The sequence below is a fragment of the Taudactylus pleione genome, unplaced genomic scaffold (assembly GCF_031769625.1).
Source record: "Taudactylus pleione unplaced genomic scaffold, aTauple2 ptg000168l, whole genome shotgun sequence".
Taxonomy (NCBI): domain Eukaryota; kingdom Metazoa; phylum Chordata; class Amphibia; order Anura; family Myobatrachidae; genus Taudactylus; species Taudactylus pleione.
This window is the reverse complement of record NW_028284570.1, coordinates 2246463-2274364: the sequence shown is the minus strand read 5'-3', so window position 1 is coordinate 2274364 and position 27902 is coordinate 2246463. Positions and strand designations below refer to the sequence as shown.

Below are 27902 nucleotides of genomic sequence, written 5' to 3'. Positions count from 1 at the left end.
CATGGGACAGTACTTTGGGAGCTGATGGGACGGTAATTTGGGAGCGGAGAGACAGCGAGGTAATTTGGGAGCGGAGACATGGGACGGTAATTTGGGAGCTGAGAGACAGCGAGGTAATTTGGGAGCGGAGAGACAGCGAGGTAATTTGGGAGCGGAGACATGGGACGGTAATTTGGTAGCTGATGGGACGGTAATTTGGGAGAGGAGAGACAGTGAGGTAATTTGGGAGCGGAGACATGGGACGGTAATTTGGGAGCGGAGACATGGGACGGTAATTTGGGAGAGGAGAGACAGCGAGGTAATTTGGGAGCGGAGACATGGGACGGTAATTTGGGAGCTGAGAGACAGCACGGTAATTTGGGAGCGGAGAGACAGCGAGGTAATTTGGGAGCGGAGAGACAGCACAGTAATTTGGGAGCGGAGACATGGGGACGATAATTTGGGAGCGGAGACATGGGACGGTAATTTGGGAGCTGATGGGATGGTAATTTGGGAGCGGAGACATGGGACGGTAATTTGGGAGCTGAGAGACAGCATGGTAATTTGGGAGCGGAGACATGGGACGGTAATTTGGGAGCTGAGAGACAGCATGGTAATTTGGGAGCGGAGACATGGGACGGTAATTTGGTAGCTGATGGGGGACGGTAATTTGGGAGCGGAGACATGGGACGGTAATTTGGGAGAGGAGAGACAGTGATGTAATTTGGGAGCGGAGACATGGGACGGTAATTTGGGAGCTGAGAGACAGCATGGTAATTTGGGAGCTGAGAGACAGCATGGTAATTTGGGAGCGGAGAGACAGCGAGGTAATTTGGGAGCGGAGAGACAGCATGGTGATTTGGGAGCTGAGAGACAGCACAGTAATTTGGGAGCTGAGAGACAGCACGGAAATTTGGGAGCTGAGAGACAGCACGGAAATTTGGGAGCTGAGCTATAGGGTGGAAATTTGAGAGAGGAATAGAATATAGTTCTCTCAGAATAGTAATCAGTGAATGTTTGAATAATGATGGAAATATACCAGGGGGAGAGGCAGAGAGATTATAGATATTAGTTAAATTTGGGATGAGCACAGGACTCGACAAATATTATGCCACAGGTTCCTCTGTTCATATGGCTGCATGTGAAGCTATATTTAGAGTAATCAGAATTATTGGCAAGGAACAATTGACTATCTAAGGTATAAAAGATCCAAGAAGATGAAATATTTGGGGTGTGGTGTTCACACAATCCTGGGGGACCCTAACTCCGAGGCTGCCCTCTGTCATTGGATGACATGCTGCCTGTTTTATAAAGTCATACAGGTGGGCTCCATGCTGCCAGTATGAGCTAGCAAGTGGTGCCAAGTGCGCTAGAAATGGGGGAATCTCCTAGGTCACTTGCATCCTGGAACCCCATGTATGCAATGACCTGAGACCAGATGTAACAGAGGATACCCCATGTATGCAAAGATCAGACCAGATGTACCAGAGGATACCCCATGTATGCAATAATCCAAGACCAGATATACCAGAGGATACCCCATGTATGCAATGATCTGAGACCAGATGTACCAGAGGATACCCCATGTATGCAATGATCTGAGACCAGATGTACCAGAGGATACCCCATGTATGCAATGATCCGAGACCAGATGTACCAGAGGATACCCCATGTATGCAATGATCCAAGACCAGATGTACCAGAGGATACCCCATGTATGCAATGATCCGAGACCAGATGTACCAGGGGATACCCCATATATGCAATGATCTGAGACCAGATGTACCAGAGGATACCCCATGTATGCAATGATCTGAGACCAGATGTACCAGAGGATACCCCATGTATGCAATGATCTGAGACCAGATGTACCAGAGGATATCCCATGTATGCAATGATCAGACCAGATGTACCAGAGGATAACCCATGTATGCAATGATCTGAGACCAGATGTACCAGAAGATACCCCATGTATGCAATGATCTGAGACCAGATGTACCAGGGGATACCCCATGTATGCAATGATCTGAGACCAGATGTACCAGGGGATACCCCATGTATGCAATGATCTGAGACTAGATGTACCAGAGGATAACCCATGTATGCAATGATCTGAGACCAGATGTACCAGAGGATACCCCATGTATGCAATGATCTGAGACCAGATGTAACAGAGGATACCCCATGTATGCAATGATCTGAGACCAGATGTACCAGAGGATACCCCATGTATGCAATGATCTGAGACCAGATGTAACAGAGGATACCCCATGTATGCAATGATCTGAGACCAGATGTAACAGAGGATACCCCATGTATGCAATGATCTGAGACCAGATGTACCAGAGGATACCCCATGTATGCAATGATCTGAGACCAGATGTAACAGAGGATACCCCATGTATGCAATGATCTGAGACCAGATGTACCAGAGGATACCCCATGTATGCAATGATCTGAGACCAGATGTACCAGGGGATACCCCAAGTATGCAATGATCAGACCAGATGTACCAGAAGATACCCCATGTATGCAATGATCTGAGACCAGATGTACCAGAGGATACCCCATGTATGCAATGATCTGAGACCAGATGTACCAGAGGATACCCCATGTATGCAATGATCTGAGACCAGATGTAACAGAGGATACCCCATGTATGCAATGATCTGAGACCAGATGTACCAGAGGATAATCCATGTATGCAATGATCTGAGACCAGATGTACCAGAGGATATCCCATGTATGCAATGATCTGAGACCAGATGTACCAGAGGATACCCCATGTATGCAATGATCTGAGACCAGATGTACCAGAGGATATCCCATGTATGCAATGATCTGAGACCAGATGTAACAGAGGATACCCCATGTATGCAATGATCTGAGACCAGATGTACCAGAGGATACCCCATGTATGCAATGATCTGAGACCAGATGTACCAGGGGATACCCCAAGTATGCAATGATCAGACCAGATGTACCAGAAGATACCCCATGTATGCAATGATCTGAGACCAGATGTACCAGAGGATACCCCATGTATGCAATGATCTGAGACCAGATGTACCAGGGGATACCCCATATATGCAATGATCAGACCATATGTACCAGAAGATACCCCATGTATGCAATGATCTGAGACCAGATGTACCAGAGGATACCCCATGCATGCAATGATCTGAGACCAGATGTACCAGAGGATAACCCATGTATGCAATGATCTGAGACCAGATGTACCAGAGGATACCCCATGTATGCAATGATCAGACCAGATATACCAGAGGATACCCCATGTATGCAATGATCTGAGACCAGATGTACCAGAGGATACCCCATGTATGCAATGATCTGAGACCAGATGTACCAGAGGATACCCCATGTATGCAATGATCAGACCAGATGTACCAGAGGATACCCCATGTATGCAATGATCAGACCAGATGTACCAGAGGATACCCCATGTATGCAATGATCTGAGACCAGATGTACCAGAGGATACCCCATGTATGCAATGATCTGAGACCAGATGTACCAGAGGATACCCCATGTATGCAATGATCAGACCAGATGTACCAGAGGATACCCCATGTATGCAATGATCTGAGACCAGATGTACCAGAGGATACCCCATGTATGCAATGATCAGACCAGATGTACCAGAGGATACCCCATGTATGCAATGATCTGAGACCAGATGTACCAGAGGATACCCCATGTATGCAATGATCTGAGACCAGATGTACCAGAGGATACCCCATGTATGCAATGATCAGACCAGATGTACCAGAGGATACCCCATGTATGCAATGATCTGAGACCAGATGTACCAGAGGATACCCCAATGTATGCAATGATCAGACCAGATGTACCAGAGGATAACCCATGCAGATCCCATCTCTGCTGCCCATTATGGTGGAGCTCTCAGGCAATGGCCACTCGTGGATACAATTTGGAACAATATGTCTGACTTGTTAATGTTTTATTAAAGCTTTATTATTGGCGCTGCAGCTGTTTCCTGCCGTCTCTCCCTCAGTCTGTACAATCTGTCACTGCTCACTATGCTGCAAACAATAGGTACTGAGCACTATCAATAATTAACAGGCCGTGTTCCCTGTACATGGGGGAGAGAGAATGGAATAAAATGGGCTATAAAACGAGCCGCGGCTGCTCTGTGAATCCAGCTCAGACAATGGAGAGGACAATGGTGTCATTATAGTTTTGTTATGCAGATAACACAGTACCTTCCCTATGTGTACAAGCATAAAACCACTCCTGTAATATGTGGGACCCCATATACAGATGTGACCTTACCGCTAAAATAAGCCCACAGTATTGGATATACAGGCGCATGTTCATGTTATAGGTTGTTATTATGTGTGTTCTCTAAGAATATGCCTGTTTGTCTGTATTAAATATGTTAGAAAATAGAGATTTCAATTGTGCAGAATTCGCACAATTATTTGTGTAAAAGTAGCATCATATTAGGGGAATCGCAGCAAAGTGAGTGAAGACTAATCCGCATAGCTGTCTGTACATAAGACTGACTATGCAGCTAAGCGTGGTATTTCATGTAGTCATACATACAGTATAGAGGTCTATGACGTACATCAATGTACAGTATGACAACATGTTTTCCATGTTTAGCCGCACACTACCGCTCACAATGCGGATTAGTCTTCACGCACTTTGCTACTTTTCCCCTAATATGATGCTACTTTTTGGCGAAAATTAAGCTCCTTTTACGCAAATATTTGGGTGAATTTTGAGCAATTTAAAGTGCCAATTACAGTAGTGAATACGTGTCGCTCCGAGAGCAAAGCTGAGTGAAGACACATCTGAGGACAGTGACGGCAGTGCGAGATCTGGCGCCACGCTAGTGAATACGTGTCGCTCTGAGAGCAAAGTGAGGACACATCTGAGGACAGTGACGGCAGTGCGAGATCTGGCACCACGTTAGTGAATATGTGTCGCTCTGAGAGCCAAGTGAGGACACATCTGAGGACAGTGACGGCAGTGTGAGATCTGGCGCCATGCTAGTGAATACGTGTCGCTCTGAGAGCAAAGCGAGGACACATCTGAGGACAGTGACGGCAGTGCGAGATCTGGCACCACGCTAGTGAATACGTGTCGCTCTGAGAGCAAAGTGAGGACACATCTGAGGACAGTGACGGCAGTGCGAGATCTGGCACCACGCTAGTGAATACGTGTTGCTCTGAGAGCAAAGTGAGGACACATCTGAGGACAGTGACGGCAGTGCGAGATCTGGCGCCACGCTAGTGAATATGTCGCTCTGAGAGCAAAGCTGAGTGAAGACACATCTGAGGACAGTGACGGCAGTGCGAGATCTGGCACCACGCTAGTGAATACGTGTCGCTCTGAGAGCAAAGTGAGGACACATCTGAGGACAGTGACGGCAGTGCGAGATCTGGCGCCACGCTAGTGAATATGTGTCGCTCTGAGAGCAAAGCTGAGTGAATACACATCTGAGGACAGTGACGGCAGTGCGAGATCTGGCACCACGCTAGTGAATATGTGTCGCTCTGAGAGCAAAGTGAGGACACATCTGAGGACAGTGACGGCAGTGCGAGATCTGGCGCCACGCTAGTGAATATGTGTCGCTCTGAGAGCAAAGCTGAGTGAGGACACATCTGAGGACAGTGACGGCAGTGCGAGATCTGGCGCCACGCTAGTGAAAACGTGTCGCTCTGAGAGCAAAGCGAGGACACATCTGAGGACAGTGATGGCAGTGCGAGATCTGGCGCCATGCTAGTGAATACGTGTCGCTCTGAGAGCAAAGTGAGGACACATCTGAGGACAGTGACGGCAGTGCGAGATCTGGCACCATGCTAGTGAATACGTGTCGCTCTGAGAGCAAAGTTGAGTGAGGACACATCTGAGGACAGTGACGGCAGTGCGAGATCTGGCACCACGCTAGTGAATACGTGTCGCTCTGAGAGCAAAGTGAGGACACATCTGAGGACAGTAACGGCAGTGCGAGATCTGGCACCACGCTAGTGAATACGTGTCGCTCTGAGAGCAAAGCTGAGTAAGGACACATCTGAGGACAGTGACGGCAGTGCGAGATCTAGCGCCGCGCTAGTGAATACGTGTCGCTCTGAGAGCAAAGCGAGGACACATCTGAGGACAGTGACGGCAGTGCGAGATCTCTCACCACGCTAGTGAATAAGCGTCGCTCTGAGAGCAAAGCTGAGTGAGGACACATCTGAGGACAGTGACGGCAGTGCGAGATCTGGCACCACGTTAGTGAATACGTGTCGCTCTGAGAGCAAAGTGAGGACACATCTGAGGACAGTAACGGCAGTGCGAGATCTAGCGCCACGCTAGTGAATACGTGTAGCTCTGAGAGCAAAGTGAGGACACATCTGAGGACAGTGACGGCAGTGCGAGATCTGGCGCCACGCTAGTGAATACGTGTCGCTCGGAGAGCAAAGCTGAGTGAAGACACAGCTGAGGACAGTGACGGCACTGCGAGATCTGGCGCCACGCTAGTGAATACGTGTCGCTCTGAGAGCAAAGTGAGGACACATCTGAGGACAGTGACGGCAGTGCAAGATCTGGCACCACGTTAGTGAATACGTGTCGCTCTGAGAGCAAAGCTGAGTGAAGACACAGCTGAGGACAGTGACGGCACTGCGAGATCTGGCGCCACGCTAGTGAATACGTGTCGCTCTGAGAGCAAAGTGAGGACACATCTGAGGACAGTGACGGCAGTGCGAGATCTGGCACCACGTTAGTGAATACGTGTCGCTCTGAGAGCAAAGCTGAGTGAGGACACATCTGTATTTGTGGGGAGGGGAGATGTGATAGAAGCATGTAATTAGAGGTATTTCTCTTTTATGTTATCACATAGGCCGAGCACAGCGATTGGGAACACGCGGAGACCAGCACGGAGAAGCAGGTACGTCTGAGATAACCGCATCTGTTTTTCCCACACACACACACACACACACGATAGAAAACGTTTTGTCTTTGGTTTTGTTTTGTTAAGCCCAGAAGCAAAGGTGTATTGCACAAGTAAATCCTATGGTGAGTGGTGTAAGGGAACGTGACGCACACCTGACACGTATGCTACTGGTGCCGAACTGCGCAGTTACATTTTGGGGCACAATCCTTATCTCAGGCAGAGGTATTCTGCTGATCACTAACACTGCACAATATACGTATATAAATTGCCATGAGAAGGTTAATGCATCTGTTATATTATAAAGGAACGCCAACTAAAATTATATATCCACAATAACTCCCCAACGTCCCGACCTAACCCTGACTGGTAGGCTGGCTGCGGCTCAGTGAAGCAGCATTTGTTGCAGCACTAACAATGTGATCAGCTACACTGCCCATTGGTTCTACTAGGTGGGAGGAGAGAGGTTCTTGTGGAAACAGGTTTAGGTGTGGAGCATTTGGGTTAGACTCCCCTCTATGGGAGCATAAGGAAAGCAGATACTCACTGGAGAAGTCACACAGAGCATTGGCAGCGTGGTAGTGGGACAGTGCCTTGAAATGTTCGGCTTTTACGCGGACCATTGTGGTCCAAGAGAAAGGGACATAGTCTTTAACAGGGGGATGCATCATGGTTCTGTATACCAGCGTATATACATCTTCAACCTGGAGTGATGGAAACAAAAACAGTCACAGAGGTGGACACAGACATAAGAGATTCTCCTGAGCAGAAGTGGACACAGACAGAGGATATCCAACTGAGCAGAGGAGGACACAGACAGAGAAGGACACAGACAGAGGAGATCCTCCTGAGCAAAGGAGGACACGAACAGAGGAGAACCTCCTGAGCAGAGGAGGACACGGACAGAAGAGATCCTCCTGAGCAGAGGAGGACACGGACAGAGGAGATCCTACTGAGCAGAGGAGGACACAGACAGAGGAGATCCTACTGAGCAGAGGAGGGCACAGACAGAGGAGATCCTACTGAGCAGAGGAGGGCACAGACAGAGGAGATCCTCCTGAGCAGAGGAGGACACGGACAGAGGAGATCCTCCTGAGCAGAGGAGGACACGGACAGAGGAGATCCTACTGAGCAGAGGAGGACACAGACAGAGGAGATCCTACTGAGCAGAGGAGGGCACAGATAGAGGAGATCCTCGTAAGCAGAGGAGGGTACAGATAGAGGAGATCCTCGTAAGCAGAGGAGGGTACAGACAGAGGAGATCCTACTGAGCAGAGGAGGACACAGACAGAGGAGGACACAGACAGAGAAGGACACAGACAGAGAAGGACACAGACAGAGGAGATCCTACTGAGCAAAGGAGGACACAGACAGAGGAGATCCTACTGAGCAGAGGAGGGCACAGACAGAGGAGATCCTACTGAGCAGAGGAGGACACAGACAGAGGAGATCCTACTGAGCAGAGGAGGGCACAGACAGAGGAGATCCTACTGAGCAGAGAAGGACACCGACAGAGGAGATCCTACTGAGCAGAGGAGGACACAGACAGAGAAGAACACAGACAGAGGAGATCCTACTGAGCAGAGAAGGACACAGATAGAGGAGATCCTCGTAAGCAGAGGAGGGTACAGATAGAGGAGATCCTCATAAGCAGAGGAGTATACAGACAGAGGAGATCCTACTGAGCAGAGGAGGACACAGACAGAGGAGGACACAGACCGAGAAGGACACAGACAGAGGAGATCCTACTGAGCAGAGGAGGACACAGACAGAGGAGATCTTACTGAGCAGAAGCGGACACAGATAGAGGAGATCCTACCGAGCAAAGGAGGACACAGACAGAGGAGATCCTCCTGAGCAGAGGAGGGCACATATAGAGGAGATCCTCGTAAGCAGAGGAGGGTACAGACAGAGGAGATCTCCTTAACAGAGGACACAGACCGAGAAGATCCTCCTGAGCAGAGGAGGACACAGACAGAGGAGATCACAGACAGGGGAGATCTTCCTGAGCAGAGGCAGACACAGACAAAGCAAATAAAAACACCGAAAATCTGATTACAGTCATGGAATGCAAGTTTTGAATATATATATATATATATATATATATATATATATATATATATATATAATGTAGTTTGGACATTGGAAGACTACTAAACAGCTACTCATACGTCCATGGAGAGAGCACTTACTCTGGCTGCTTCCTGAGCCAAATGGAGCTGGGAGGTGAAGTTATTCTGAGGGTTCTCCAAGACAAACTTCTCAAAGATGCACTCCTGGACCTGCGCGATCATCAGCCGCACCAGCATGTTCAGGGAGGCCGCACTCATGTCCAGGCTCGGGGCGTTGGAGAAGTTCTCTTTTAAGTAACTGAAGCACCCTGGGGAGAAGAGAGCTGCTCATTAACCAGCACATTCCGCTCCCCAATTTATCCCTAATGGAACTAAATGCCAGTTAAAGCGCCATTTATGGCAGACAATGCTGGTAAGGTTTCTATAAGCCCCATACATGGCGGCACATGATAATTCTACCAAGAGATACACTCTGTCATGCTGGTGATCATAGTCCTACGTGTGACAAAGAGAAAACTATAGTCCATATAATGTAAAGACCCGTAAAGCTGCTCTGCAAGTCTGTAATAGATCAAGAACATTATTAAACAGAATAGACTATAATGATACATGAATAAATGAGGATACAAAGCGCACAGGTAAAACTGTAACAAAGATCATGATGGGATAATACACAAAAGCGCACGTTGCGGCGTGTATTGGTGGTCACCCGTCTGCGAGTTTATGCAAATGGACTACAAACTCCTTCCCTTGTATACATCCGTGCAGCAGAATGTATAAGGGCACCCACTATTAGCGCCCATGCACGCGGTAATACCGATCGGCGCACCCATTCAATGCACCATCAAAACTTGCACCAGCCCTATAGTATGTGCAGTTTCCCCATCTGACCACGGGCTCCTATGCCTGCAGCTGTGTGTATGAACGCAGCCTCTTGCATTGACAATCCTGCGACACTCCCATAATACGCCTACTGAATGGACCATTTTTGCGTGCACTACCAGCCACCGCCCAGTCACTGCCCAGGAACGCCCATCACCTTTCTGATACCATCTGACCTGATCGCCACAGCACTCTGTGTAACGCATGCATTGTACGGGTTTTCAGAACTTTTTGCGCATGCGCAGGTGCACATAATCGGTGAACTACATGAACATCGGCATTGTGTGCAATACCCACCCGCAGCCTTCTGAAAGGCATCAATGGCGGTCTCCACTCCTTGCACCGTCAGGCGATCCTGTCTTGCCCCAATTTGGGTGTAAAGGGCTCCCATATTGAACAGGACACTTCCCTTCTCAAAAGCCAGAGCCCTCTGGCAGGACGGAACCCCGGTGAGAGAATCGTACCTGAAAAGCACACGTTGTGAGACCTCACATTGCTAAAGGTCTTTATCCAAACTTCATATGGTTTAGGAGCTTCTGCCTCACACTCACAACTGCTGAACATTCTCTACCCCAACCCAACCTATGCTGGCAAACCTCTGCTACAAACTCCCTAATATGAGACAGCCTCAGGCGTTACTGCAACTTCACACTAGCGGAGAACCTCTCCCTCGACTTTACCGTTCCTCTGGTGGTGAGGAATGTGTGTGTCCCAGAGTCGCCATGGGTAATGGTGCCACCTCAATTTTTATCTGGCATATGATGGAGACAATAATGCTACATCAATATTCTTAGGACACAGTTCAAGGAGATACCAGCGGCCATAACATTAACAAGATTGCAATATAAGAGAATGGACACTGACTGGTCTTACAAGACTGGGCTCCCATCATAAGTACAGCAATTAATCAAGTCATCCGAGGGTGCTCCCCACCCACTCACAGATGGCCCAGCTTTTATTAGTATAAAGGTCTGAATTAAAGAGTTTACTGAAGACAAAACCATTTATAATTATCACCGTTCATCCTTGTTGGGCATCTTCACTTTAATAAATGCAGCATTAATTCCAGACAAAGAACTCAGCAGATCCAATGACTAGTGATCTCAGTCACGTTCTCAATAAACGGAGTTGATGTTTTTGTTGTTGAGCGACACCGACACATGTGGACAGAAGCTGGAAACATACTGACCAGTGGAAAAAGACGCCCAGAGTCCGGTTAGTGGGAACGAAGCGGTTGTCTAGGAAGTAGAGCTGGTTGTAATACTCCATCAGGAGCTCGAGGCCGGCTTCACTGCGACTGGGGGTCCTCATGGCCTGGGGAGAGATCGGTCTGCACATAGTCACAGTCTGCTGCTATGACACAAGTGTGTAGGCCTACTTATACCAACACGACATCAATGCAGTAGATACGCAGCATACTTTATATAGAAGATACTGACCTGTCGCAGATTCATGAGCTCATTTATCTCCTTGTCATAGAGGCTGCCATCTTCACCATAGTGGTCAACAATGAAATCCTGGATAGAGGTGATAGAAGTAGATAGTCTGCATCAGAGGTAGCAATCTAGTATCTAACGATCTCATGGGTCATCCCAAACCCCAACAATATCAGACTAGATTAGATGAAGAAATCATCCATAGTATCATCTAACGATCTCATGGGTCATCCCAAACCCCAACAATATCAGACTACATTAGAGGAAGCAATCATCCATAGTGTCATCTACCGATCTCATGGGTCTTCCATCCCAAACCCCAACAATATCAGACTACATTAGAGGAAGTAATCATCCATAGTATCATCTACCGATCTCATGGATCTTCCATCCCAAACTCCAACAACAACATACTACATTAGAGGAACCAATCATCCATAGTGTCATCTACCGATCTCATGGATCTTCCATCCCAAACCCAACAATATCAGACTACAGCAAGGTAGCAATAATCCATAGTATCGTCTAGAGATCTCATGGATCTTCCAACTCAAACCTCAATAATATCAGACTACATCAAGGTAGCAATCATCCATAGTATCATCTACCAATCTCATGGGCATTCCATCCCAAACCCCAACAACAACATACTACAGCAAGGTAGCAGGAAGAAGAGAATGGGCCATAAAGACACTACGCTAACAGCAGCAACCCGGCACTTTCAGACTCCCCTCTAAGGATAAAAACACAGCACAATAGCAATCTGTGCTAAAGAGCCCACACAATGATGGATGTGAATGGAAGGGGGATGTGCTAGTGCAGTGAGGGAAGGGAGTGCGCGCAGTGCAGTGAGGGAAGGGAGTGCGCGCGCAGTGCAGTGAGGGAAGGGAGTGCGCGCGCAGTGCAGTGAGGGAAGGGAGTGCGCGCGCAGTGCAGTGAGGGAAGGGAGTGCGCGCGCAGTGCAAAGAGGGAAGGGAGTGCGCGCGCAGTGCAGTGAGGGAAGGGAGTGCGCGCGCAGTGCAGTGAGGGGAAGGGAAGTGCGCGCGCAGTGCAGTGAGGGAAGGGAGTGCGCGCGCAGTGCAGTGAGGGAAGGGAGTGCGCGCGCAGTGCAGTGAGGGAAGGGAGTGCGCGCGCAGTGCAGTGAGGGAAGGGAGTGCGCGCGCAGTGCAGTGAGGGAAGGGAGTGCGCGCGCAGTGCAGTGAGGGAAGGGAAGTGCGCGCGCAGTGCAGTGAGGGAAGGGAGAGTGCGCGCGCAGTGCAGTGAGGGAAGGGAGTGCGCGCGCAGTGCAGTGAGGGAAGGGAGTGCGCGCGCAGTGCAGTGAGGGAAGGGAGTGCGCGCGCAGTGCAGTGAGGGAAGGGAGTGCGCGCGCAGTGCAGTGAGGGAAGGGAGTGCGCGCGCAGTGCAGTGAGGGAAGGGAGTGCGCGCGCAGTGCAGTGAGGGAAGGGAGTGCGCGCGCAGTGCAGTGAGGGAAGGGAGTGCGCGCGCAGTGCAGTGAGGGAAGGGAGTGCGCGCGCAGTGCAGTGAGGGAAGGGAGTGCGCGCGCAGTGCAGTGAGGGAAGGGAGTGCGCGCGCAGTGCAGTGAGGGAAGGGAGTGCGCGCGCAGTGCAGTGAGGGAAGGGAGTGCGCGCGCAGTGCAGTGAGGGAAGGGAGTGCGCGCGCGCAGTGCAGTGAGGGAAGGGAGTGCGCGCGCAGTGCAGTGAGGGAAGGGAGTGCGCGCGCAGTGCAGTGAGGGAAGGGAGTGCGCGCGCAGTGCAGTGAGGGAAGGGAGTGCGCGCGCAGTGCAGTGAGGGAAGGGAGTGCGCGCGCAGTGCAGTGAGGGAAGGGAGTGCGCGCGCAGTGCAGTGAGGGAAGGGAGTGCGCGCGCAGTGCAGTGAGGGAAGGGAGTGCGCGCGCAGTGCAGTGAGGGAAGGGAGTGCGCGCGCAGTGCAGTGAGGGAAGGGAGTGCGCGCGCAGTGCAGTGAGGGAAGGGAGTGCGCGCGCAGTGCAGTGAGGGAAGGGAGTGCGCGCGCAGTGCAGTGAGGGAAGGGAGTGCGCGCGCAGTGCAGTGAGGGAAGGGAGTGCGCGCGCAGTGCAGTGAGGGAAGGGAGTGCGCGCGCAGTGCAGTGAGGGAAGGGAGTGCGCGCGCAGTGCAGTGAGGGAAGGGAGTGCGCGCGCAGTGCAGTGAGGGAAGGGAGTGCGCGCGCAGTGCAGTGAGGGAAGGGAGTGCGCGCGCAGTGCAGTGAGGGAAGGGAGTGCGCGCGCAGTGCAGTGAGGGAAGGGAGTGCGCGCGCAGTGCAGTGAGGGAAGGGAGTGCGCGCGCAGTGCAGTGAGGTAAGGGAGTGCGCGCACAGTGCGGTAAGGGAAGGGAGTGCACGAGCAGTGCGGTAAGGAAGAAGGAGGTGTACTTGCAGTGTAGTAAGGGATGAGGTGTACGTGCAGTGTAGTAAGGGAGAAGGAGGTGTACGTGCAGTGTAGTAAGGGATGAGGTGTACGTGCAGTGTAGTAAGGGAGGAGGAGTACGTGCAAAGGGAGGAGTACGTGCAGTGTAGTAAGGGAGAAGGAGGTGTACGTGCAGTGTAGTAAGGGAGAAGGAGATGTACGTGCAGTGTAGTAAGGGATGAGGTGTACGTGCAGTGTAGTAAGGGATGAGGTGTACGTGCAGTGTAGTAAGGGATGAGGTGTACGTGCAGTGTAGTAAGGGATGAGGTGTACGTGCAGTGTAGTAAGGGATGAGGTGTACGTGCAGTGCAGTAAGAGGTGTGTGTGCTATGTAATAGGAAGGGGGGATGTGTTGTCAGTTCTATGCTGTGAGTACGGAGAGGAAATGTATTTACCAGAAGCTAAACTCCTGTCCCGATCACTTTCCGCCCCGATTGTTGGAAGCACAATTCTGGACATATGGGATTTATGAAACTTTAGGTAACGTGAGCAAACCCCCTCCTCGCATATTGTGCACCTCCCCTGGACGTGGGGCGCAGAGTCCCCCAGTGCATTGTAACGCGGCCACTACAACTTACTTTCAGAGGTTCCGCCAGGTCCAGATCTTTAGTCTCTTTCAAGCCGAGCGGGATCATGGGAACGCTGATGGCGTCACTGAAACCACAAAGTCATTTACAGGGATGAGAGTCACATCTACAGCACGGACGCCTCACATCCAGCCTTATTATCCGTCACCTGAATTCATGGACGTTCTCTGGATTAGAGAGTTAGAGACCCTGATAAAGATGCAGAATGTGGCTGAAGCCACGGGGACGGAGCAGAGGGGTCATAAATATGGCCCCCAGTCCCTCCAGCCACAACAGCAACGAATGTAATAATAAGCATAATATACAGTATAATGCTCTCTCCAGCACGGATGCATTCACCAGGTACCAGTGATAGCTCCTAATGACCGGATCCATCCCCCCTGCCCGCGGTGTGTAAACCAAATGCGGAAAATTACAGAATAAATTGCAGAAATCTGGGAATTCATATTTGCATTTATGTGCAGATATTAATTGGTAAATCTGTAAATTTAAAAAACAAATAACCAACAGGACGTCACTTTCCGATCACTTATCTTGACTTTCAGAAGCGTTCTCCTACAAAGCACTGTGGGGGCCGTCTCTGTATTGTTAGAATAAATTGACCCCAACCTCTAAGTGTGGACCAGATTTTGCCAAACAATCCGCATCAACATCCAATAAGAATTCATCATGTCAGCCATGGCGTTCAACCTACACCAATCATGCGGTGATAACTGCCATTGGTTCAGGCAAGGAGACCGGATCCGCTGTATGTATGTGTGTATGACTGGGAGCTTCCATCTAACATATGTGTGGGTGCGTAAAAGGAACACAGCAGACACGTTACCTCTCATTCTGATAGACCTCCACCGAGCTGTTCAGTTCCTCCAGTTCCTCTTTCAGAAGCTGCAGGTTGGAGTTGACGTAACTGAGCTCTAGGGCCACGGTTTCCTTGACTTTGTGGTTGGTAGTGGCCCTATTAGGACACATTATTGTCGGATCATCAGAGGGCATTGTAGGATCACATATTTAATAAAGAGTGCTCAGCACAAGACAATATTATGTGCTGGACATAGTTTGGTGCAAAAAAAACTTAGGGGAGCAGCTCTTAACCTGCTGGTTGTGATAAGCTTTTCTACTGTGACAAGAGTAATCATGCTCAGTAGGACTGACAGAAGAGGAGGAGATTATTATCATCCTTTATTTATAAATTCCAGAATGGAGAGGCTGCAAGGCCTTACTCCTGATGTGCCTCATCCTGGATCCCAGCAACAGGGAGTTCCAGAGCAGAGAGGCTGCAGCCCTTGCTCCTACTGTATATTGTACTGTACACAATCTACACTGTGATACAGTACTGTACACCATCTACACTGGTATACTGTATTATACATGTAGGGTTCCAGCACTGTCCTTATCTATATTGCACCGTACATCATCCACACTGCGACACATTACTGTCCAGGTAGAGTTCAAGCACTGTCCTTATCTATATTGCACCGTACATGTAGGGTTCCAGCACTGTCCTTATCTATATTGCACCGTACATCATCTACACTGTTATACTGTATTATACATGTAGGGTTCCAGCACTGTCCTTATCTATATTGCACCGTACATCATCTGCACTGTTATACTGTATTATACATGTAGGGTTCCAGCACTGTCCTTATCTATATTGCACTGTACATCATCTGCACTGTTATACTGTATTATACATGTAGGGTTCCAGCACTGTCCTTATCTATATTGCACTGTACATCATCTGCACTGTTATACTGTATTATACATGTAGGGTTCCAGCACTGTCCTTATCTATATTGCACTGTACACCATCTACACTGTTATACTGTATTATACATGTAGGGTTCCAGCACTGTACACCATCTACACTGTGATACTGTATTATACATGTAGGGTTCCAGCACTGTCCTTATCTATATTGCACTGTACATCATCTGCACTGTGATACTGTATTATACATGTAGGGTTCAAGTACTGTCCTTATCTATATAGCACTGTACATCATCTGCACTGTTATACTATATTATACATGTATGGTTCCAGCACTGTACACCATCTACACTGTTATACTGTATTGTACATGTAGGGTTCCAGCACTGTCCTTATCTATATTGCACCGTACATCATCTACACTGTTATACTGTATTATACATGTAGGGTTCCAGCACTGTCCTTATCTATATTGCACCGTACATCATCTGCACTGTTATACTGTATTATACATGTAGGGTTCCAGCACTGTCCTTATCTATATTGCACTGTACATTATCTGCACTGTTAAACTGTATTATACATGTAGGGTTCCAGCACTGTCCTTATCTATATTGCACTGTACACCATCTACACTGTTATACTGTATTATACATGTAGGGTTCCAGCACTGTACACCATCTACACTGTGATACTGTATTATACATGTGGGGTTCCAGCACTGTCCTTATCTATATTGCACCGTACATCATCTGCACTGTTATACTGTATTATACATGTAGGGTTCCAGCACTGTCCTTATCTATATTGCACTGTACACCATCTACACTGTTATACTGTATTATACATGTAGGGTTCCAGCACTGTACACCATCTACACTGTGATACTGTATTATACATGTAGGGTTCCAGCACTGTCCTTATCTATATTGCACCGTACATCATCTACACTGTTATACTGTATTATACATGTAGGGTTCCAGCACTGTCCTTATCTATATTGCACCGTACATCATCTGCACTGTTATACTGTATTATACATGTAGGGTTCCAGCACTGTCCTTATCTATATAGCACTGTACATCATCTGCACTGTTATACTGTATTATACATGTAGGGTTCCAGCACTGTACACCATCTACACTGTTATACTGTATTGTACATGTAGGGTTCCAGCACTGTCCTTATCTATATTGCACCGTACATCATCTGCACTGTTATACTGTATTATACATGTAGGGTTCCAGCACTGTCCTTATCTATATTGCACTGTACACCATCTACACTGTTATACTGTATTATACATGTAGGGTTCCAGCACTGTACACCATCTACACTGTGATACTGTATTATACATGTAGGGTTCCAGTACTGTCCTTATCTATATAGCACTGTACATCATCTGCACTGTTATACTGTATTATACATGTAGGGTTCCAGCACTGTCCTTATCTATATTGCACCGTACATCATCTGCACTGTTATACTGTATTATACATGTAGGGTTCCAGCACTGTCCTTATCTATATTGCACTGTACACCATCTACACTGTTATACTGTATTATACATGTAGGGTTCCAGCACTGTCCTTATCTATATTGCACCGTACATCATCTGCACTGTTATACTGTATTATACATGTAGGGTTCCAGCACTGTCCTTATCTATATTGCACTGTACACCATCTACACTGTTATACTGTATTATACATGTAGGGTTCCAGCACTGTACACCATCTACACTGTGATACTGTATTATACATGTAGGGTTCCAGCACTGTACACCATCTACACTGTGATACTGTATTATACATGTAGGGTTCCAGTACTGTCCTTATCTATATTGCACCGTACACCATCTACACTGTGATACTGTATTATACATGTAGGGTTCCAGCACTGTCCTTATCTATATTGCACTGTACACCATCTACACTGTTGTACATGTAGGGTTACAGCACTGTCCTTATCTATATTGCACTGTACACCATCTACACTGTTGTACTGTATTATACATGTAGGGTTCCAGCACTGTCCTTATCTATATTGCACTGTACACCATCTACACTACTTTTTGGTATTATACAGCTAGGGTCACAGCGGTGTTCTCACACGACGGTCGGTATTCCGGGATCCCGGCTGCTGTCGGTATTCCGGCGCCGGTATTTCGACCGTCGCCATCCCGTCAGCAGGGATGCTGACTACATCCCCTTGAAAGGTATTGTACACGTGAGCTAACAGCACTTTCATTTACCTGTATTGAGGAGTACACCATTTACACCTTTGTATGGTATAGTATATTGTATTATGCACACTCCTCCTAACCTAGTGCCTGAGTCACAGATGGGCGGATTTGCCGAGCTGCACACAAGCGTCTGTACAATCCCGTCCATCTCAGAAGCAGGAGGAGGAGTCAGACACTTCCTTGCTGCATTTGCGACCGACGTCGCAGGATGGGATCGCCATCGCAACCATCACGACCAGAGAAAGGGGGAGACGCTCGCTCCGCCCCCCAGATGCCGAAGCACGTCAATCATGCTGCCACTTGGGGGGGAGGGGTCTGCAAGCGAAATAGCAGGATCGGACCCCCATCATCGGATTAACATACATCTCTGAATCAGGTCCTCAATCCTCACTGTTGTACATTACTGTATATACTGTACATTGTAGCAGCAGTAGAGAAAAAGAATCGAACTTAAAAATCCTACTTTTATACCTTCATCCCTCAATATGTGCAACACACACAGTAAGCGGACGTACTGACTGAATCTGAAAGATCGTATTAAAAAAAAAAAGAAGGACAAAATCAGCAGGAAGAGAGGGATAAAAAGAAAAACACGGTTTTGCTCCAAAACAGGAAAAGCATCACTGCCCACCAGCTGGGAACAGTATCCTGCAGCCTAGCACAGAAAGGAGGACTATGGGGAATGGAGCAAGGTTATCGGCACAGACCCCTATCCGAGGAGCAGGCGATCGGCTTCCTTCTTACAGGGCCGGAAACAATAAAAAAACGATTTCACTTCTGTCCATAATCAGTGACCAATCTCAGAACCGCAGGAGAAATACGTATTTGTATTATGATGCTTTGTAAGGTATACAGTGATCACTGTCTGTGTATAGAAACTTGTTTCATTGTATAATGAATGACTTAATTCCAGATTTCCTACGCAAAAGGGCTCATGTAGAGTTGGAGCTTTTTCCCCCATAAAAAAATTTTTTCCCTACTGCGCACACACGGTAGAATGGAGATCCGTACTGTAGATCCCCATTGCAGCTTTCTACACTTAGGATCTCATTCAGAGTCGGTCGTTGCGGCCGCACGGTCGTACTGGAAAAGGGGCCGGATATGCAAATGATGCACTCGCAAGTTGCGTCCCTAAGATAGGATCGGTAGGTGGCCGACCAAGGGGAGGAAGCGGCCGGAAGACAAAAAATACGCCCCCTTCTCGTACGCATTACACGTCATCTCCGGGCATATAAGGATTAATCGAGACCATCGGAACTGGTCGTAGAGCTTAAGGTTACCCATACCCTATCTTAAGCACTACGATCATGTCAGTGTAAAAACCTCCCATGTCACGTGTTCCATGACGCTACTTTGTTAATTATGCACTCCCATTAAACGCCGTTCGCATAATTAGGCAGGCCTGCGTTAGGATCTCCACTCCCCCGTTTTCAAGCACCTTCCCCTGTTACCACGCCTCAATCTGTCACTCAAACTACCGACCTGGCTGTGTTCAAGGAGAGAGAAATTTCTGATAGTAGCGGCTAGTTAGCGCACGCGAATTGCGAACTTTACACATGCGCAGTTTAGCGAACATCGGTGGCATACGACCGTGCGGGCGCTACGACCGACACTGAATGAGATCCTTAGAGTGGCGGAGCAGGGGAGGGAGGGGGCGGCCTGACGTAGCTCGCGGACAGTAATGCTATTTAGAAGATATGCAGATGGGAATAATCTGCCTTTACGCAATTTGCATCAGTTATGGAAAGTGCACGTTTTGAGTAGTATTTAGAGCCATAGGAATCTTAGGAACTGCAACGTCTCTAGAATACGTCCCTTCCTCACCCATGAGTCTACAAAATCTCTTATTCATGGCATTGTCCTTTCCCATTTGGACTATTGCAACCTCCTACTCTCTGGTCTTCTTCTTTCCTGACTCTCCACTTATACATCTATCCTCAATACTTATCTTCCAATTCCGGTCACTTTGAGAAGACCAGTCCTCTACTCCACTCGCTTCCATTCCCCACAGGAAGCAGTTTAAGATACTCACCCCAACATTCAATGCACATCATGGCTCCTTCACTTTCACCTACATCTCCAACTTCATCTCAATCCACACTCCCGCTCTCATTCTCTGTGCGCTTCCCCCGACTGTCGCCTTAACGCTACGCTGATTACCTCTTTCCACTCCCGCATTCAAGACTTATCCCGCTCTTCGAGAACTCGCTCTCCTGCCCTATGAGCCTCTCTACCAGGCTGCATTGTTTCAAACATTCCCTGAAAAGCGCCTGTACCTCTACTTACAGTATTAACGCTCTGCCCTCCCACCTCAATTCTAACAAGGTCACCTGCCTGTTATACCCCGACTCCCTTAGAGTCTTTATTTCCCATGACATCATGTGGCAACTACAATTTCTGTATGCTTTTATGTATCCTGGTTATGTAGCAATGGCCAAATGTAATCTCCTGGAAAAGGCTAATTAGCGCTTCAGACTACAGTCCCTATTATTTTCAAAGGGGACTGCGGTCTGGCACTATGTACCAAGTAAACTTTCAGAACATGGACACGAAGGAAGCAGCCGCTGGAGGCATTAATCGGAGGAGAGGGAACTCGTTATCAATTGTGCCCCTTGAAATTTTGTCAAATGAAGATGCCAAGGGGGCATTGATGGTGCCCTGGTTGGCGTCACTGATCGCACAGCCCTGGTTACAGCCCTAGCATCATTCGCTGGAAATAATGAGGTAATTCCGCAGTCCCGTTTGAGAATAATAGGAATAACTTATTCACATGAAGTTCCTCACATTGCATCTTGGTTTGTTCCAGGACAGTTGAGGTTTTGTTTTGGTATCAAACTAGGATAAATATCTATAATTTTACTAACAATGTATAAGAACACATGAACTGAACTGGGATTCTTCTCGTGGTTATTTCTGCCAGCCAGTGTAACCCCAGACATTGACGATGGATAAGAGGGGTACAGTCCCCCCTCCGCCTCTGATATGCTCAGTGCCCACAAACTCACGTGTCATTGCACATTGCGCTTGTAATAATCTTTTACCATCACAGAATTACGCTGCAAAACATTAGCTTGAAAACAAGTAGGGCTGGGGCGGGGGACCGAAACACGTGTCGGGAGGTGGAATAAGCACTGATAAAAACAAATCCTAAATTATTGTACAGGGTCACAAATTAGAAATTTGCCTATTACAAAATTACAGGGGGTTCATTAAGGAGGTCAAAAGAGGTGAAAACCAGTGAATGCAAGACCCAATTCAGAGCAGTACGCTAATGCCGCCTCCGCTGCGTCCGTGTACGCAGAGGATAAGCAAAAATATGCAAATATCGCAGACGCAGGGATTTGTCTTTAAAACGCCCACAGATATCATCGCAACTCCGTACTAATACCCAGCCGCATACGCCGATCCTTCAACAGTCGTCTTCCCGAGTGGCCCTATTGTCGTGCAGAATGGACGCTTGAACTGAAACGCCGGAGTCATGTTTTGTGCGTACGGGATTGCAGACGCAAGAAGCAACACACCCCAAAAATGATTGCGACGAGCTTGCGTTTTATGGCAGCACACCCCATCACCTCCCCCACTTTGGCAGAGTTTGAATTATCCCTATTACCTAAAGTTGGTTCAGTTTTATCGACAGGCGATTATGTCACTATTCATCAATACAGGCAATGACATCACAGCGGATTAGAACATTCCTTCTGGCTTGTAATGGTGCATACACATGGTCAGATTTGCTAGATGAACGATAACGATTAACGATTTCATTAACGATTTGAACGATTTCTGACAGCATTACAATGAATGAAATCATCCAAATCGGTCTGCAAACACAGTTGATGTCATATATCGTTATCTAACATGCGGGAACACACATCGTTGGTCGATGCTTGCCCTACATGTCAAAGATATGATTTTTACAACAGTTATCGTTCAGATCTTTAACAATATCTGACCGTGTGTATGCAGCATAAGATTATAGGAAGTCACAGATCTCTACGATAATATTCTGAGTACATAGAAAATGTGTATCCATGAATAGAGACCCTTCTTTGCAGTTACACGAATTATATAAACTAGTGTATCTGTTCTACAGGAGATGAATGCTACATACTTATGTGTGTGATCTGTAACATTACGTTTCATCTTCATTAACTTCTTATTTGAATGTGTCCCGGTAATATTACTTAGTGTGGCACCTTTATCATTCTCTTTTGGGGACAGAGAAGCAGGAATTGAGGTGATTTAAGGAACTAGAATCACATGGACAATAACATCCCGTATTTACGGCGGGGAGGTTCTGACTATGCCTCTGCTGTATCACTGTTGGTATATAATTTTATTCCTTACGTATATATACACCAGTCAGAGATTAGGACGTGCCTGTTTATCACGCAGGAGACTCCTGTTGTACTGAGGCAGATATTGCTCATTCTGTCGTCCTTTGTACGAGTGAAGTATTGACAGAACACAAAGCCTTCCCGTACACAGAGCGACGTCCATACACAACGCCACCGCGGCCACACAATAGCCCCTGGGCAGAGAGCAGTCATTTCCCGGAGCTTTTGTGTGGACGCTATCTGTGTGCAGAACAGACGGGTGACAGACAATGTGCTCTAACATCCTGAATGTTTTATGGGCAGATATGAAATAACAGCCACCGTCAGAGGCCTTTTCCACAGGTAACCGAAAACCCCCTCCCTGGAGCCAAATACAAAGTACTGACATGGCGGAACCATCGGAGGGGATTAGGGGAACAAAGCAGAGACGGCCTGGGTATATTTTTAGTAAATCTGTAGAATATATCCCTGAAACAAAAGGTGCGTTACCAAGTTCAGGTGCGGGGCTGTATAATCAGTGTCTGGAGCCCAGGAAATTACCAGGAATCCACAATCCAACATACAGGGCTCGGGCCTGATTCAGAGCCGCTCGTAAGCGGCTGCTCGTTCGCTCCGAGCGATGTTCGCACATCTGCGCATGCGTATGGGTTGTAATGCGCATGCGCCAACCAGTCAGTGCGGTCGGAAATCGTGTGCTCGCAAAATAGCGAATGCCTGCTAATTTGAGTGACAGGAGGAGGCGTTTGTGGGTGGTAACAGGGGAAGGTGCTTGAAAACGGGGGAGTGGAGATCAGAACGCAGGCGTGCCAAACGGTCAAAAGGGCGTTTTAAGGGTGTGCATAATTAACAAAGCAGCGTCATCGACCACGTCACTTGGTTGTCTTTTAGCCTGAACTGCTCGCATGATTGCGGTAGGAAATTGCTACCACAAGAATAGCGAGCAGTTCATACGCCTTTCGATGTACTCGATTAATCTAATAAATAGCGGAGATGACGTATGATGCGAGCGGCCAGGGGGCGTCTTTACAAAATAGCGAGCGCATGTTTTGTTCGCTCGTTCAGACATAGAGGCGCCAACAGACCGCAAAGAGAGAGCGCTTAATTTAAATATCCGGCCCCTTTTCCAAAATGACCGTCCGCAAATAGCGTCCGGCTCTGAATCAGGCCCTCAGGTCTGATGAGATTTTTGGGGGCTTATTATTATTATGAATGATCCTAAAAAGTTTATTTCCAGCATGTGATTGTATTCGCCATTTATTACAGCAACATCTACCAAACTCAACCAAATGAGGTTTTTAAAAGTCCTCAGCGGAACCTGTGGAAACAGAGGGCCTGATTCAGACCCGCTCGCGAGCGTTGAGCGCTCGCAAGCGGGTCGACTGTCGCTCCGGGTCTCGTACCAAAGGGGGCGTGCTGTCGATGTTGCGTGACAGCACGCCCCCTTTGGTGGGCGTGCCAGGGGCGTGGCTGCCCAGACGGAGGCGCTCCCATGGGAACGCCTACCGTCTGGGGCCGGCCCCACTGACATCACAAGTGATGTCAGTGGGAGTGATTTCAGCTCTGTTTGAGCCGAAAGCACTCTAGGGCTTGTGGCAACGAGATCCTACCACAAGGGTCTTGACCATCGCGACCATCTTCCTGGCCGCTCGCTGTAGCTGTGGGTTGTCACCCACAGCTATACGAGCGGCCAGGAGGCAGCTCTAAAAATTAAGGACGGCCCTGATTCAGAGCGAGCGCTCTGTCAGAGCATCCGGCTCTGAATCAGCGCCAAACTTCTCTGTAGTGGTGCAAAGATGGATCTCATCAACGAGGGGAAACCAGCGGAACAGCAACAATATAATATACTCTATTTACGTACGTCTACAGGACAAATGTGCTGGGAATAGCGACACTACAGACACCTCAGTGCTATGTAAGGCTGGTGTAGTGTATGGAGGGATGGAGAATCAACTTCCATATAGTATTTTATCCAATATAACAGCTGCTTCTAGAAATACTGGAAGTGCATCCATTACCGACACCAGTGTGGCGCATTTAGCTGCCGATTCTGCGTCGGACACATTTGTGGCCGCTTTTCCGTCTGGCTGCAGATGCCTGCTTACTACATTACGATAATACGACAACAATCCAGCCGTGCATACTAAAAATCCGCGCGTCTGCCTGCGGAAGCCCCTCTCACGTCTGCAGTCGCCATCATCAGGAGTTTGCATGGTCGCTGTCCAGTTACAGCCTATTTCACGGAAAGTGCGAACAGCCGACAAGCTGTACGCACTCTACGATTTAGGTCTTTGGCGCATGCGCAGTAAGCTGGAATCAGCCAGAACAATCCGCGTTTCCACTTGAGTCAGAATCAGCCCCTTAGGGAGCCATTTCATTCAGTGCGATGTTGAATAGCGCCAGGAGTTCCCGGAGCTATTCAATTGGCCGCATTGTTATCCCCGACAACAGGACTTCTGTTCGCACCTTCCTGATGCGCAAGCAGAAATCTGACTAAACTAGGGCCGCAATGTTGGTTTCAGGCTTAGCGCGTGCGCTAGCAGCATAGCGGCTGACACTTAGGGGTCTATGTATTAAGGGGGTCATTCAGACCCGCTCGCGAGCGGCAGTACGCTCGCAAGCGGGTCGATGTTCCCCACTGCGCATGCGCACGACGGAGGGAGCTCCGTCGTGCGCATGCGCAAGACCCGGCGAGCGACGGGCTCACCATCGCTCCGGGTCTCGCACCAAAGGGGGCGTGCTGTCGATGTTGAGTGACAGCACGCCCCCTTTGGTGGGCGTGCCGGGGGCATGCCTGCCAGATTGAGGCGTTCCCATGGGAACGCCTACCGTCTGAGGCCGTCTGATAGAGCCAAAATCACTCCAGGGCTTGCGGCAGGGAGACCCTACCGCGGGGTCTCCGTCGCAAGTCCGATGTTCGCGATGGTCAAGACCAATTCGACCATCTTTTTGGCCGCTCGCATATGCTGTGGGTGGTCACCCACAGATATGCGAGCGGCCAGGAGGACGCTCCATTTTCAGGGAGGACGGCCCTGATTCAGAGCAAGCGCTCTGGTCAGAGCGTTCGGCTCTGAATCAGGCCCTAAGCTTTGGAGAAAGAGAGAGTGGACGGAGATAAAGTATAGACTAATCAGTTCCTAACTGTCACTTTACAGGCTGTGTTTGAAAAACGACAGTTAGGAGCTGACTGGTTGGTACTTTGGGCCCGATTCAGACCCGCCAGCTAAGAAGCGGTCACCTGCAGAACGCCGATGTTTGTATTGTGCGCATGCATCGCAGTGTGCGTGAGCGAACCAGTCTGAGCGATCGGGAAGAGCTCGCTCGTTGCGCACAGACTGCTCAGCCGAGTGAGTGACAGGAAAAGCCGTTTGTGGGTGGACAGAGGTTGGGCTATGAAAACGGGGGAGTGGACATGCGAACGCAGGCGTGCCTGAGCGTCTCAACGCCATTTCAGAGGCGTGCATAATTAAGACGCAGCGCCATAGTACGCGTCACCTGGCTGAATTTTAGACTGAAGTGCTCGCAGTGCTTGCGGCAGGGTATTGTCAACCACAAGCGCTGCGTTCGCGTCCGATGGTAGCATACACTTCCTGGAGATGACGTGCATTAGTGGGCATCTTAAAACAGGCTGGTGGGCGTTTGCATACACAGGGCAATAGCACGCCAAGACATAGTGGGCGTGCGATCGTCTGCCTTGCGGTTACTTAGCCGAATTTGCATACGCATCGGGCGAGCGGGTCTGAATCGAGCCCTTTATCCCCATCCACTTTCTCTCTCTCCAAAGCTTATTACATAAACCCCTTAAGACGGAGAATGCAAATTACCGCGACTAAACACCCGGCATTAGGCGCCGTAACCCGCATCTCCCAACTTAAGTATAGAGCGCAATGGGGACAACTGAACCGGCGTTATTCTACATCACACAGTATTGAATCGTCCCCAATATGTGTCCGGGATCTGTACTCCTAAAATAATAAAACCTGTAAATTCACTGCGAGGTGCGAGGCATGAAGCGGTGCCTCAGAGACATCACACATTTCCAACCATTAGTGAGGCTGAATCATGAATACTGGCGATGAGCGGTGTTGTTCCAATCATGGATATTGCTTCAGATCCAAAAACGCTTATTCTGGAGGCACAACTTACCCTGTGCTTCTCCCCACACTGGCAAAGCCGGGGTGCACATTATACCGAGCGCTGCCTAATGTCACCGACACAAATCCCATGTGCAATGTAGTAATAGCACACCCACAGATATATGTACCGCTGCTCGTATAGACGCGCTAGCCCACAGCTGTGAGTGGGGGAGGTATACAGCCACTAGTGGTCGGTAAGCCAGAAGGAGTATCTGTGAGATATACTATATAGAATGATTAGTGACAATACTTCAGGGAAGATATTCACCGATTCAGAAAGGACGGTGAGAAGTAAATAGGAGCTATCAGTAGACCAGACATCTCGGGCTGGATCACTGGGTGGTCTCCAGGCTTTGAAGCTATTGTTCCCTTATTAAAGGACTGGACATTTGTACTTAAATCACCACTGTTACTTATTGAGTGATTTATGGGGCAATTCAGAGTTATAAATAGCCGCTGGGCCGCTCCACGTTTTCAATAATAATTATTATATATATATCTTGGCACACCTTACAATAATTTGCATCTGTAAAACAATTGTTTACCTAGTACACAGAGAATATGGGCCCTCATTCAGAGCCGGCCTCCATAACTATGGAGCGTCCTCCTGGACGCTCGTATAGCTGTGGGTCACCACCCACAGCCTATACGAGCGTGCAGTTTGATGGCCGCGATGGTCTTGACCATCGCGACCATCGAAACTGCGAGCCGGAGCCTGCGGTTGAGGTTTTCAACCACAAGGCCCGGAGTGATTTTGGCTCTATCAGAGCCAAAATCACTCCCACTGACATCACTAGTGATGTCAGTGGGCCGGCTTCTGACGGTAGGCGTTCCCCTAGGAACGCCTCCGTCAGGGAGGCACGCCCCCGGCACGCCCACCAAAGGGGGCGTGCTGTCAATCAACATCGACAGCACGCCCCCTTTGATCAGACACAACGAGCGAAGGAAAGTCCTTCGCTCGTCGCGTCTGGCGCATGCGCACGACGGAGCTCCCTCCGTCGTGCGCATGCTCAGTGCAGAACATCGACCCACTTGCGAGCGGACAGCCGCTCGCGAGTGGGTCTGAATCAGGCCCTTGGTTGGTAAATGTGACCAGAGTAATGATCTCGCCAGTAACCACAGAGCTCTTTTTCCCCAGATTCCGGGACTGTAACTCATCAGCAGCCAATCAGTGTCCG

The 27902-nt window shown here is 48.7% G+C and overlaps 1 protein-coding gene across 3 annotated transcripts in view; it reads right to left on the bottom strand.

Annotated features, from left to right (window-relative positions):
- RHPN1 (rhophilin Rho GTPase binding protein 1) overlaps positions 1 to 27902 on the bottom strand; it is a 130845-nt gene that overhangs the window by 50654 nt on the left and 52289 nt on the right. For all 3 annotated transcript variants that reach the window (XM_088475220.1, XM_088475221.1, XM_088475222.1), the window contains 7 exons: positions 15126 to 15254; positions 14291 to 14366; positions 11298 to 11375; positions 11048 to 11172; positions 10156 to 10322; positions 9097 to 9284; positions 7452 to 7608 (listed from right to left, as the gene is read on the bottom strand). In XM_088475220.1, the coding sequence (XP_088331346.1) occupies positions 7452 to 7608; positions 9097 to 9284; positions 10156 to 10322; positions 11048 to 11172; positions 11298 to 11375; positions 14291 to 14366; positions 15126 to 15254 (920 nt within the window). The remainder of the gene's footprint in view (positions 1 to 7451; positions 7609 to 9096; positions 9285 to 10155; positions 10323 to 11047; positions 11173 to 11297; positions 11376 to 14290; positions 14367 to 15125; positions 15255 to 27902) is intronic.